Raw genomic sequence first — 12960 nt, 5'->3', positions numbered from 1 at the left:
TTAATACTATTTTTATGAATTTAAAATAAAACAAGTGGTCCAATACTTTTTTTGTTGAGAATGTATATAAGAGTCTATAGAAAACAACCGACCAACAAATCTTTTTTATTAATATCTTGATTACTATCTTTATAAAGATCTTTTGACTTGTACATATATATTTATTTTGTAATCATATTTGATGATGTGGGTTTTGTATGTGTATATGTATTTGTGTATGTAATACTTCTCGAACGGTTATTTCAATGGTATTCCCCTTTAATGAATGTACGTTGAAGTGTGTTTCCGACAGATAAATAAAGTTATCGATGCATTTTACATTGACATATTTTTAAATGCACACAGGTAATCGTTGATGTATAACAGTAGAATTTCTTAAAACCACTGTACTATATTTGGAATTTAATCATGGATAAGTGAAAACGTAGTTATTTACTACACACGTATATATAATACATACGTAATGCACTTCAAGAAAGAATACTGCATCTAAGATGATTTACGCTACATTGCTGCTTGTTTTAATTGACTACGTGTTTTCGTCCTGTGTTTTGATGGCAAATATAACAAATAATGGTGAGTAGCTTACATCACATGCTTATTTTGATTATGTAATAGCATTTATTTTAAATGGTAGGGTTAGACAGAGCAATTATTTGACACCTGAAAATGCAAACATAGTAAAATTCTTTGAAATCATCTTTATTTTGTAGATAAATAAATATTTAGGAGCTTCTAATTCAGTGGTTGTCGTTTGTTGCTGTGTATCATATTTGTTTATCGTTCATTATTTTGTACTTAAATCAGGCCGTTAGTTTTCTCGTTTGAATTGTTTTACATTTGTCATTTCTGGGGCCTTTTATAGCTGACTATGAGGTATGGGTTTGCTCATTGTTGAAGACCGTACGGTGACCTATAGTTGTTAATATCTGTGTCATTTGGCCTCTTGTGGAGAGTTGTCTCATCGCCAATCATACCACATCTTGTTATTTTTATATGATGATCAAATCTGCTAAATAAACTACAAAAGCGTCCTTTTCGAAGGCCATGATTTATGATCCTGTAACGTTTGTTATTGGTAAGCTTTTTGTGTGTCTTTGTCGGATTTACTATCAACTACAATAATTGTTTATGCGTCTTTGTCAGATTTCTTTGTATGTCTGTTTGAATTCTACGGTCAGTTGTGTTGTGTGATGTGTGTTTTCACGATTTTTGCTGCTGTTAGTGTCGCATTAACTAATTATGTCTGTTAAGGCTACTCACTTAGTTTTGTCAGTATAACACAATTATAAACATCTGTCATACTAGTGGAAGGTTTAGCTAGCTATAAAACCAGGTTTCATCCACCATTTTCTTCGGAAAATGTCTGTACCAATTAAGAAATATGACAGTTGTTTTCCATTCGCTCCGTTGATTGATATATTCTAATATTTGATTTGACTTCCCCCTTTTTGATTTTATCTTAGAGTTTGATATTATTGTTAATTCTTTTTTTTGTCACAATCGACACATTTGAGCAAAAATAAGGTTTGAGTAAAATCAAAATATGAGGAACAGCCCTATGCTAAATACGTTTCACTAATTACACCATCTCTGTCATTTTGGGTAAAACATTTTTTAAGGTCAGGTTATTGTGTATATCTAGATATTAATGGAGAGATCTCTAAATAGGACAATTTTGTCCGTTTTTGCATAAATGCAAACCCTTTGTAGGCCTAAAGCAGATAAGTAAGGCATTTAAAATACACGTACTAGTATTGTTACTTATATTTGACCGACTACTGCCTTGAAAACATCTGAAAAATGCCTGGTTTTGATAGGATTTATAGGTTTTCAAAACTTTGTGATGCTTGAATTCGCCACATTCTTTATGTACTTATCCTTAGCCAGGTACATGTTATATTGTGGTTGCCATTGGTTGCTGTCTGACATATTTGTTTTCGTTCATTTTTGTAGCATAAATCAGACCGTTGCTTGAACATTTTATCATCCTGGAACCATTTATAACTTACTGTACGGTATGGATTTTGCTCATTGTTGAGGATATTACGATGACCTATAATTGTTTACACCTTTGTCATTTGGTTTATGTAGATGGATTTGTCATTGGTAATAATGTTGCACCTCGTTTTTTATCAAGGGCTAAACAAACGTCACAGCATACCTTCTCATTTCATATAGATGCACAATATTATCAATAATAGCACGAAACGGTACCAATTAAGTGTTTGTATTGGTCATTGACATATTTCTGTGATCACCATTTGCCGGTACGCTTAACATTTATAGTATGAAAATTCATATAGAAAGCCGTATTACACACACAAAAACATAATATGACCATCTTTTTATGACATCTATAAAAGTAGGGAAATAAGTAAAGATTTATAGTCAAGTTCTTAACATTGAAAGTAAACGAGCTAGTTATGGGTGGCTAACACTTCTATGTATGCTTATTGGCTAGGAAATTAATTTCCAAATACAAAGTATTTGAAGACCTCCATGAATACATGTCTTTTCTGATAAAATGATGCAATTGTTACAGCGTCTGAGATTTTTATAAGAGACAGAATTGCTGATTTTGATTATGCAAGAGTGGGAAAATATAAAAAGATTTATTGCTGTGCTCGAAACTATGATAGAATAATTTGGGAATTCAAGAAAAAGGACGGATTTAAGTGGCAACTATTCCCTTGGTTTCATGTCAACAATATGTGGGACAATCAACCTTCACTTCAAGATAAAAACCAGACCCTTCAGATAATAGATATTGGTTGGAATAACGAAGGGATTTACAAGTGTACAGCACTCTCCAGTGATAATAATGTTATTGCAAATCACAGTACCAAAATAGAAGTATACTGTAAGTCGTCTTAAACAATAGTTATAATATGAAAAGAATCTTTTGGCAATTGATACTTAAAAAATATCAGACAAAATGTACCAAAAAGAGCATAAGATACCAAGGGGACATTTAAAATTCATAAGTCAGTGTAAAACTAAAAACGACATTGCAAAAAACGAAAGACCATAAAACGCTGAACAAAGTTTTTACAAAAATATCGAACTCCAAGGTATATTCAAAAAGGGGGAAATCTATAAAACCTAACAAAATCAAAGACTACTCTAACCAACGGAACGACTGGAAAACAACTGTTATATTCCTGTCTTTGTATAGGCATTTTCTGCACACACAAAAAATGGTAAGTTAAATATCTCGCTTCCTTATTTGATAATTAGTGGCTAGTATGTTGAAAGCCTTCGATGTAGAGGCTCAGTGTAGAGGTTCTAATACGGGTATCATAAAACCTAATATTGACATTGAAAATGAGATCAATCTAAGGCGATTTCTGCTAGATGAATATTGCAACCTAAAAATAGTTCTAAAGATAAAATGTAGTTCACATATGTATTGGAAATTTAAGCAAACTGAGAAATTTACCTAATTATAAAAACTTAACGTTGATATTACGCTATAAAATATGATGAATGTCGGATTAACCATGTCATGTAAGCCATAAAATGCTTCTGCAGATATATAAAAATATTGTTTGCACATCACTGGCAGTAATGAGAAACTAGCCCAAGTAATGAAGTTTTCATGCTGATCAATGAACCAGAAAATGAATAAAGGTCAGGTGAACCCTGACGTTGTTTTGTTCATTTAATAAACAACGAAAATAGATTAAGGATGAAAAGTATGTACTTTGCCTTTACTCTAAAGGAAGTTATGATTTGTTTTGTCATAAATATTTTAAAAACAGATTTAAGTTTAAGAAAAAAAATCGTCAAATAAGTGACATTCCCAAATCCCACAAATGTAATTTGAATTTGACTGGTTAATTTTGATAAAAGATAATATATAAAAAACATTTTTGGGACCGTTTTTCTTAAGCTCGTGGTTTATCCATATTTTTTCCTAACTGATGGTCATGATTATTTTATAACAAACGTGAATCATAATCAGGGTAGTGGACGACCATCTGATTTTCTTGGAGTTGTGGACGATCATCAAATTTTCTTGGGAAGAAGGGAGGAGGATATTTTGTTTTAACAATATTTCAATCATTGTGAGGCACGATGTTTATTATTTTTTTTGGACAATATACTTGATAAATATCATGCGCAATTATTTCCAAAATTGTTGGTCATAATAATTATTTTCATGCTGTATCAAAATCCTACTCACCCAAGATTATTTAATGATTGTACCCTTAGTTTAAAATACGGTAAAAGACCTTATGTGTTCCAGACCTTACCGGTATTTCAAAGACATAAATAAAATATTAAGAAATGATATCAGACAATCCTATAGGCAAACGAACAAGAACAAGAAAATCATTAAGTACGGAACACAGAAAAGGATCTAGAAAAAAATGTGCCCTAATGTTCAGTACAATGAGAACATTCAGCTTCACATAAAAAACGATCCTTAAAACATTAACAAAATCCGATTTATAGTTATTAATCAAAATTTTATAAATTTCGTCCGAAGCTCTTTTATAGATTCACCTTTATCAGGAACGCTCAACCATAAACGTTTGAAAGCTGGGGATGTGAAAGTAAGTAGAAATGTGAGGAGCTATATGACCAAAAGGTATACATGAGGTAAGATGAACGGATTAATACAGACAATACATAGACAATCGTGTGAAAAATACCAAACAGCTGTTTTTAAATTCGTATGATATTCGTTGCTTTTTAAATACTCACCTACCTTTTATTGACGATTTAACTGATAATACTAAAGAAACAAAATCCATAGATGGTATGTTCAATTTTCAAGACTGAATTAACTAAGTTGAATATTTTTTTTTACAACATATCCGTTGACAAAAATGTAATATCCGTCCGTAAATACGAACACATATGATGTATCCCAGGTCTTCGTATACATTTTAAATATAATGGTACTGAAATCGAAAAAGAATGATTTTGTTCATGTAATTTTTATATTTATTAATGAAATACCTTAGCCCATATCTTCACTGACTGTTGAAAAACAGGACGGATTTTGCTTACATCTATATAAAAAAACATCATAAAAACACTTATCTTCATTATTTTAAGAACACAAAATGTATACTACACCTGTCTATTTAATATAAAAATGTAAACTCCGGTCAATTCAGGAACTTTAAGAAAAAATCCAATGAAAAACATATTTAATTCCTGGTAAGTTCTTCAAGTATGTGGCTGTGCATGATCGTATTCATCGGGTTTCAAACAAAACAATAACGGTCGGTTGTATGGTATGTGAACGGGAATAAAATCAATTGCATGTGTCAATAAAAATGTTCATACTTTTATTAATTTTTCTTGAGAAACACCGTTTTAGAGATTTACGTTAAAAAATATCAAAATGTTAAACATAGCTTGTGTAGACAGAGTCAAACCAGAAGCTTATGGGCCGAAGACACAGTATGGACGTGTCGGCGAAACAGTTACTTTTACTTGCACTGGTGATTTTGGATGCACTCCAGATGCTGCTAAAGATGTATCATGGTATGATGAAGAATGGGACGCTTTGGATGACGACACATTATTTCCAAGATATAATGTAACAAAGGTAGACAGGTATAATTTTATTTGGCTTTAATGTCCTATAATATGAACTTTAGTATCTGAAAATATAAAAAAAATATCACTTCTACTGAACTCATATAAAACCTTTGCTGAATTTTAAGAAATCTTAAAAACATTTATTATTTGGTCACTGCAAGTGGTATCAAACTTCCTCATTTATATGTTTGTGATCAAATTTAGTAGAAATGTTGATCAATCTATATACCTATATCCCTGCTATAATATTTTTTAGTAATGGGAATTTTACGTTTATTGAAATTTGATACGTCACAAACACGCCGCATACTGGATATAATGACAAATCGGTAAGTTTGGAACGGTACTGGTTTTAAATAAAGGCAACAGTAGTATACCGCTATTCGAAATTCATAAATCGATTGAGAAAAAAACAAATCCGGGTTACAAACTAAAACTGGGGAAAACATCTAAAATAAGAGGAGAACAACGACACAACAGAAACTCAACACTAAAATGCAACACACACAGAACTTGAGACTTTAAAATTTGAGATAGAAATCAGGAAGAATGTTAACTGGAAGCTACTTGACTTGGTTTACATATATTTCCAAGGTCAAAACACACCATTGAAGAATCCGTTTTTCAAATAACAACTATTGAACAGAAAGATTTTGAAAAGAATTTTACCTGTTATGTAACGTCGGCTTATCCTCAGGGGGATAAAATATTTATTGTCCAACTCAAAGAAGCAAGTAAGTAATACAAGTATTATCTTTATTATATTCTAGAATCAATTTACAAAAGTTTTGATGTGACTTTCATAGTGCATTTTGTCACCAAGGTTTACGGATACATTTATAGAGGACGAAATCCTCAGAACAGTAAGAAAGTCAATAAAAAGAAAATCAATATAAAAATCAATAATAAAATAGTGAGACAAAAACTGCTAACTTTTTTACAACAGTTGCACTTGCGCATTCACGCTGTAGATGGAGGCTGTAATGTTGCAAAGCATTCCATTTCCCACATTTGTATATATCTGATAACCAAAATGTATCACGAAAATAATGCGGACTTCGTCCTCTTTCACAGATTAAACCTGTCTCGTACCATTAAATGCAAGTTATGAATATATAAATACAACATATATATCTTGCATTCACACAATATTTCAGTCCTTGTGTTTCCTTTCAGGAAATCCTTGATGGAGGATTGCTGCTTTCAAGGAAGCTGTTGCACAAAAAGTTCGAAGTGGGAAAAAATTATTTATGTTCTTCCTAATCAAATTGACCGTTATAGAATATCTATGTTATAGATGTCTATTCGTCATACACAAAAAAATGGGCATCACTAGTAAAAAGTACAATTACAAAAATACCTAACTCCAAAGAAAATTAAAATCGAAAGTCCTTTGTCAAATGGCAAAATCAAAAGCTCAAACATCAAACAAATGGAAAACAACTGTCACATTCCTTACTTGGTATAGGCATTTCCTTCTGTAGAAAATGGAAATGTAAAGTAGGGCTTGTTATCCATTCCAGAGCTGGATCTGCCGGTCTTCCGGAACTCCGTAATGTATCCCCAGTCTTTGGCGGGAAACGTGATGGTCTGTCATTGGTTTCTTGTGTGATGTTTGTTGACTGTTGTTTCTATTTTCGTTTTTTTCTTTTGGTCAAAGTTGTTTTGCTTTTGGGCTTAATTTCATTGATGTCTTGGTAACTTCTTACTTTGTATTTCAATTCAAAATAGCAAGCATACCAAAAATGTTATGAAACATAGCCAAAAATATGAAAGCTGTTTTTTTGTATTACAAAAGGTATGCATATGTTTAAGTTGCAAACAAGTACTTGGAATTACGTTGTCTTACTATACATCTCACGTTGTTCAAGAATGCCGTCTTTAATTGATATACTAATCAAATATAAAATCTACAAATATGACTTCATTCAAGAAGATCCTGAATGTTAAAAAAATAATTCGTGTTTGTAATTTATAGGGGTGGAAATAACGAAGATGACTTGGATAACAGCGGAGGAAGTAAAGGGAATAGTTGCACCGTGTGTTGTAATATTGACACTGGTATTTGTTTTCACTACGGTGTTTTACTTCAGAATAAAGCTGTTTATCCTTTCACGGATACCTTACTGGCATTTAATGGACCAAGGTAAATCTTATTTTATCAAAAACTCTGTTTTATATAATTTGTAACATTTAATTCACCCTGTTTCTGCAAGAGCCAATAATGTGTTCATTGACCAAAAAAAAATATATTGCATTTCAGAAATGTTAACAGATTTTGATGGTGGAAGAACCAAATATGTAGAGCCAATGTCTTCAGATTTATTTCATACTACAGTTTTCTTAGACAAATTATCAATCTACTAATAAAAATAATAAATGTTGCTCAATATGCCAGTCACGACTTACTTGTGACAACGATGTCATATCAAAAATTACATCCCCGTACTAGAGTCTGTCGCTTTATAAATATTTTATTTTCAATATTTAAGTCTCCCAAACGAAGTTTGGAAAGACTTATTGTTTTTTCTCAGTTCTTCTTCTTCTTCTTCTTCTTCTTCTTCTTCTTCTTCTTCTTCTTCCGCCGCTTCTTTAAATTTGAACTTGTCCGCATCCGTTCTCCAAAATCGCTTGTTAGATTAACTAAGGGTTTCACGAGATGTGAGACTAACTAACATGTCTTGTGGTGCAATCAGGGTTTTGCTTGTGTAATGGGATTTATAAAGGGGTACTTTGAGGGGCAAAAAGGAAGGAGGGGTTTACTATAGAACCCTATGGGATTTTTATTTTTTTTTTATTTTCAAATGATTATAACTTGAAAACAGTTAGTGAAAGACACAATCTTTATGATTGAAAATGTTCTAAATAATAAAGCACATTAAATGAAATAAAAGGTTAGTCCTAAGGGGTAGCCCCCACTCCCTGCCATTTCAGATATTTTTCATATCTTGTAAGTGGTCAAGATCCCCACCCCTAAACCATATATATTCTAGTTTGTCATGATAAAGCACATCAAATGAAATACAGAGTTAGTCCCCAGGGGTCACCCGACCCCCTGCCCTTTGAGAAAGTTCTAATATATTATAAGTGGTCAAGACCCCCACCCCTAAACCATATATATTATGGTTGGTCATGCAAAGATGATTTGAATGATAAACAGGGATAGTCCCAAGGTTGTATCCCGACCCCTGTCATTTGAATAATGATTCATTTATTCCATCAACGTCTTTGGAATAATCTTGATGATTCAACTCGTGATGCGGAATCAATAAATAAATTTAAAACTGAACTAAAAAAACTTTACCCTCAGAGTAACATATTTGTACCGAAGCAATATGAGTTTGGAATTCGAAAACTGAAAATTATTCTGACCCAACTTCGATGTTTTGCATCATCCTTAAACTATGATCTATACAGGGTCAATATTATTTCTGACCCTTCTTGCCGCTGTGGTGTTAATCGTGAAGATTCCTATCATTTCTTTTTTAAATGTATATTATATTCAGACATACGAAATAAAATGTTTGAAAGTCTGCGCTGGCTTCCAAAAGATTGTAAAATTAACATAAAACTACTAAACTCGGGTAGTTGTCTTCTTTCTCTAGAGCAAAACCAAACCATTTTCAAAAATGTCTTCGAGTTTATTAAAAGTTCGGAAAGATTTCTAATTGTCTAGATAGCAAACCATGATCGCACACACATCATCATCTAAGTAAAAGTCTTCCTTTTTTTTGTATTTTTGTTTGTTTAATTTGTATTTTATTTTTTGTTTTTGTTTTCTAAATATTCATTTATTTATTTTATATATTTATTTTTTCTGTATTATTGTTTTCTTTCTGTCTTCACTTTTCTGTCTTTTGACATAAATCCATATATATTAAATAGATATACCATTCTATACATGCATGCTCATACATATATTTTGTATTATATTGCTATAAATGTTGAATGGAGAAGACTTCATAAGTCTATTTGACTTGTGTCTTATCCAATTTGTACTTGAACAAATAAAATATGTTTAAACTAATTTGAATATGTTCAATTATCTTGTTAATGATCAAGATTCCCACCCCTAAACCATTTATATTCCTGTTTGTCTTGTCATGAAGATTTGAATGGTATAGGAGAGGTCCCCAGGGGTCCCCTAACCCCCAATGTTATAAAATCTTGTAAATGGTCGAGATCCCGACCCCTATACCATATATATATTCCTGTTCGTCATGTTCCAAAGATTCTAATAATATATAGGGTCAGTCCCCAGGGGTTCCCCTCCCCTCCCCAAATGTTCTAATATCTTGTATATGGTCAAGATCCCCACCACTAAACCATACATATTCCTGATCGTCATGTCAAAAAGATTTGAATGATATATAGGGTCTGTCTCAAGGGTTTCCCCCCACCCCTATTATTCTAATATCTTGTAAATGGTCGAGATCCCCACCCCTAAACCATATATATTCCTGTTCGCCATTTTAAGAAGATTTGAATGACATACAGGGTCAGTCCCTAGGCGTCACTTATGCATATCACTTTACTGGACCAAACCAATTTGGACTATTGGACTTTGCCCAATGTCAGGCGACCAGGGGAATGACGAATTATGGGAGCTTCGTTTTGGAGACTTTGTAACGGCATCCTGTTACAATCATTTCTTGTTAGATTTTGTTTTATTATGCCAAGCAAATTGTTTATCGCAACCCGTCTTTTATAAGCGGTTTTTACTTGTTGATGTTCTTAATTTATTTGATGATATATATTGTTGGCATGGTATTATCTATTGAAATTGCTTAAATTTAGTCCAAAAAAAATTTGAAATCGTGAATTTATCATAATTGTGATCAGTCATTATTCATTTTTATTCTAAATTAGGTACGAAAAGTTACCATGCATTTATCCTTCATGAAGACGAGGATATAGAACTTGCGGAAGGAATTCAACAAAAATTACAATCAGACGGTTATAATGTTAAAATATCTGGCAGCATTAAAGGTGGAACTGGTAAGATCAAATATATTGATTTCTGCACATTTTTGGGGTCGTTCCGTTTTAATAAACAAATTTAAATGTGTGACGTATATGTTTCAGTGAATTTGCAAAATAAGTGTTTTTTTGTAAAAAACTAGAATTTCTGGGGTTTGGAATAATCAAAAGATTTGATTAGGTTAGGTCACTCCAAATTAAATACCATGTTCTTCGGATTTTTATGTACAAGAATTTGAGCGAAAACTTTGATTTTCATTTTTCCCTCACATTAATATTTTAGCAAGCTATTCTGAAATTTTCTACGAAACTCCTGCTTTATAAAGAGCTTTAAATATTGTTTCAACATAAAATTCTAATTGTTGATTTCATTTAAATGGAGCGATAATTCAGAAAGTCTTTAGGTAATGGTTTATTTCGTGAAATTTAGTAAACATACATGGTTCTTTTTAATAACACTATGGGTGCTAGTTATCTAGGCTATTCCAAGATTTTTTTAACACAGACTCTCTAAGAATAAGAATAAATTGAAATTTGCAAATATCTAAATATTAGTAAGATGCGGTCTTTATAATCGTGAACTGCATAGTTAAAATACGTTATACCCACAAAATAAATTATAATAGTAAAAACAAAATAGGGGAAAATTGGAGAAGATACCTGGATCAAAATACTTATTCTTAGGCATGCACTGTAATGGACAGGTAATCATCGAATCAAAATAGATCAATTTAATCTCATATTTTTTCTCTTGTCACTTATTTTTGTTAAAATCACATAATGGATATTGTAATGGCATGGAAGTTAACACGGACACCAAATACTATACGAAATTTTAAATATTTTTTAATATTTTATATAATTAATTGCATTCTAGATTTCTAGAACTTTGTAATCGTTTTAAACGTCGAGTCAATGTCTTCATAATCACTGTATTAAAATAAAATAACCGGTATAAATGTTAAAAAATAAAGTCTATATTAGAAAAAAAAACATTACCAATTTATGCATGACATCTATGTGGTTTAAAAAGTAAAAAAGGGATTTTACAAAATCCCTAGCAATAATTTCAGGAATTTTACAAAATAACATAACATAGTGATTTTTTAAAATCTCTGAATATTTCATGGATTTTACAATTTCACTGTATCATATACATATGTATTTTAAAACTAACATAGAACATTGTATTTCATTTTTTTGTCCTTCTTGTATGAGAATTTAAAATATTTTTGCACTCCTAAATAACATACAAATAATCAATCAATGAATCAACAAGCTTGCTTTATTTACAGTTATATGGCAGAAAGTACAAGAATTTGCACAAGACAGTAAGAGTTTGATAATTATTTATCCTTCGGAATATTCAATAGTTAATTCGAATAACACTTTTGAAAGTTTGGTGGCAAGTAGACAGTACTTCATTCCAAATCTTGTTACAGTTGTAAAAAAAACTTCGAGAAAAGGAGACCCAGTTGAATTCATAGAAACTGACAGAACATTTGTAAGAATCAAATACCCACCCGATCACAATTGTAGTACATACCGGCAGGAAAATTTCTTCTGTAAACTTAAACTTCGGATGCCAAGGCAGACCGAGAATAATGTTTGGTGTTGTTCAACTAAAAAGGGACAAACACATCAAGGGGCTGAAGATACAGAACCACTGAACAAACTTATAGTATGTAACACTCAACAGGATGAAGTATTGGCTGATCGTATGAACCAACCTGTATAGTTTTTAAGGAAATTGATTTGCAAAAACCCTAAATAACAATCCTCAAATATAAATCTTCTACGAGAATTGTTTTTATATATATAAATGGTGTTTTCGTGGTTTTTCTAAGATATAACTCCGTTTGCATGGACAAAATCTCAAAAAAATGCATGTTCATCATGTTCACGTGTACATTCATGTGTAGTTCACCTCAACAATGTTAAGGATACTATCGAAGTAACAATGCCTTCACGTCAACATGTTCGTGGTCATCCAATCATCTGACATTTATAAACATACCGCCATTTGAATAGGCTTACAGTTATATTTTGGAAAAACTGTCTATGTGCCATGAGATGGAGGTCACATGACCCGTATTTCATTTTCAGTGACTGTGAAACTGAAAGAATACTTGTTTTCAGATTTTGTTCATATTTCATAATAAACAAAAATTTGAAAAGGGGGATTTTCATAAATCAAAGTAATTATATTAACTTCACATCAGGTGTATGTGTTTGTCCCAAGTCAGGAAGTTAGTCAGTGGTTTTCTTTAAATATCGTTCATTATTTTTTTGTATTTTAATTTTAGAATAAGTTTGTGATGGCGGACTTTGAGAATGTAATAAATTTATTCACGTCTCATGGTTTAACAAATGACATTTCGGCGTTCGTCTAATTTTGAAGACAATATGTTGACCTCA

At 31.7% G+C, this 12960-nt stretch overlaps 1 protein-coding gene across 1 annotated transcript; it reads left to right on the top strand.

Moving 5' to 3' along the window:
- The first annotated feature begins 215 nt into the window (after positions 1-215).
- Positions 216-12720, top strand: LOC127737721 (uncharacterized). Its single transcript, XM_052248581.1, has 7 exons — positions 216-576; positions 2546-2863; positions 5376-5577; positions 6157-6296; positions 7541-7708; positions 10432-10560; positions 11838-12720. The coding sequence occupies exons 1-7, from the start codon at positions 495-497 to the stop codon at positions 12278-12280; spliced, it is 1482 nt and encodes a 493-aa protein (XP_052104541.1). The 5' UTR covers positions 216-494; the 3' UTR covers positions 12281-12720.
- The last annotated feature ends 240 nt before the right edge of the window (positions 12721-12960 follow it).

This window comes from Mytilus californianus, unplaced genomic scaffold, assembly GCF_021869535.1.
Source record: "Mytilus californianus isolate M0D057914Y unplaced genomic scaffold, xbMytCali1.0.p SCAF_4, whole genome shotgun sequence".
In the NCBI taxonomy this organism is placed as follows: domain Eukaryota; kingdom Metazoa; phylum Mollusca; class Bivalvia; order Mytilida; family Mytilidae; genus Mytilus; species Mytilus californianus.
The sequence above is the reverse complement of the archived record's forward strand: the minus strand, read 5'-3'. Positions and strand labels throughout refer to the sequence as shown.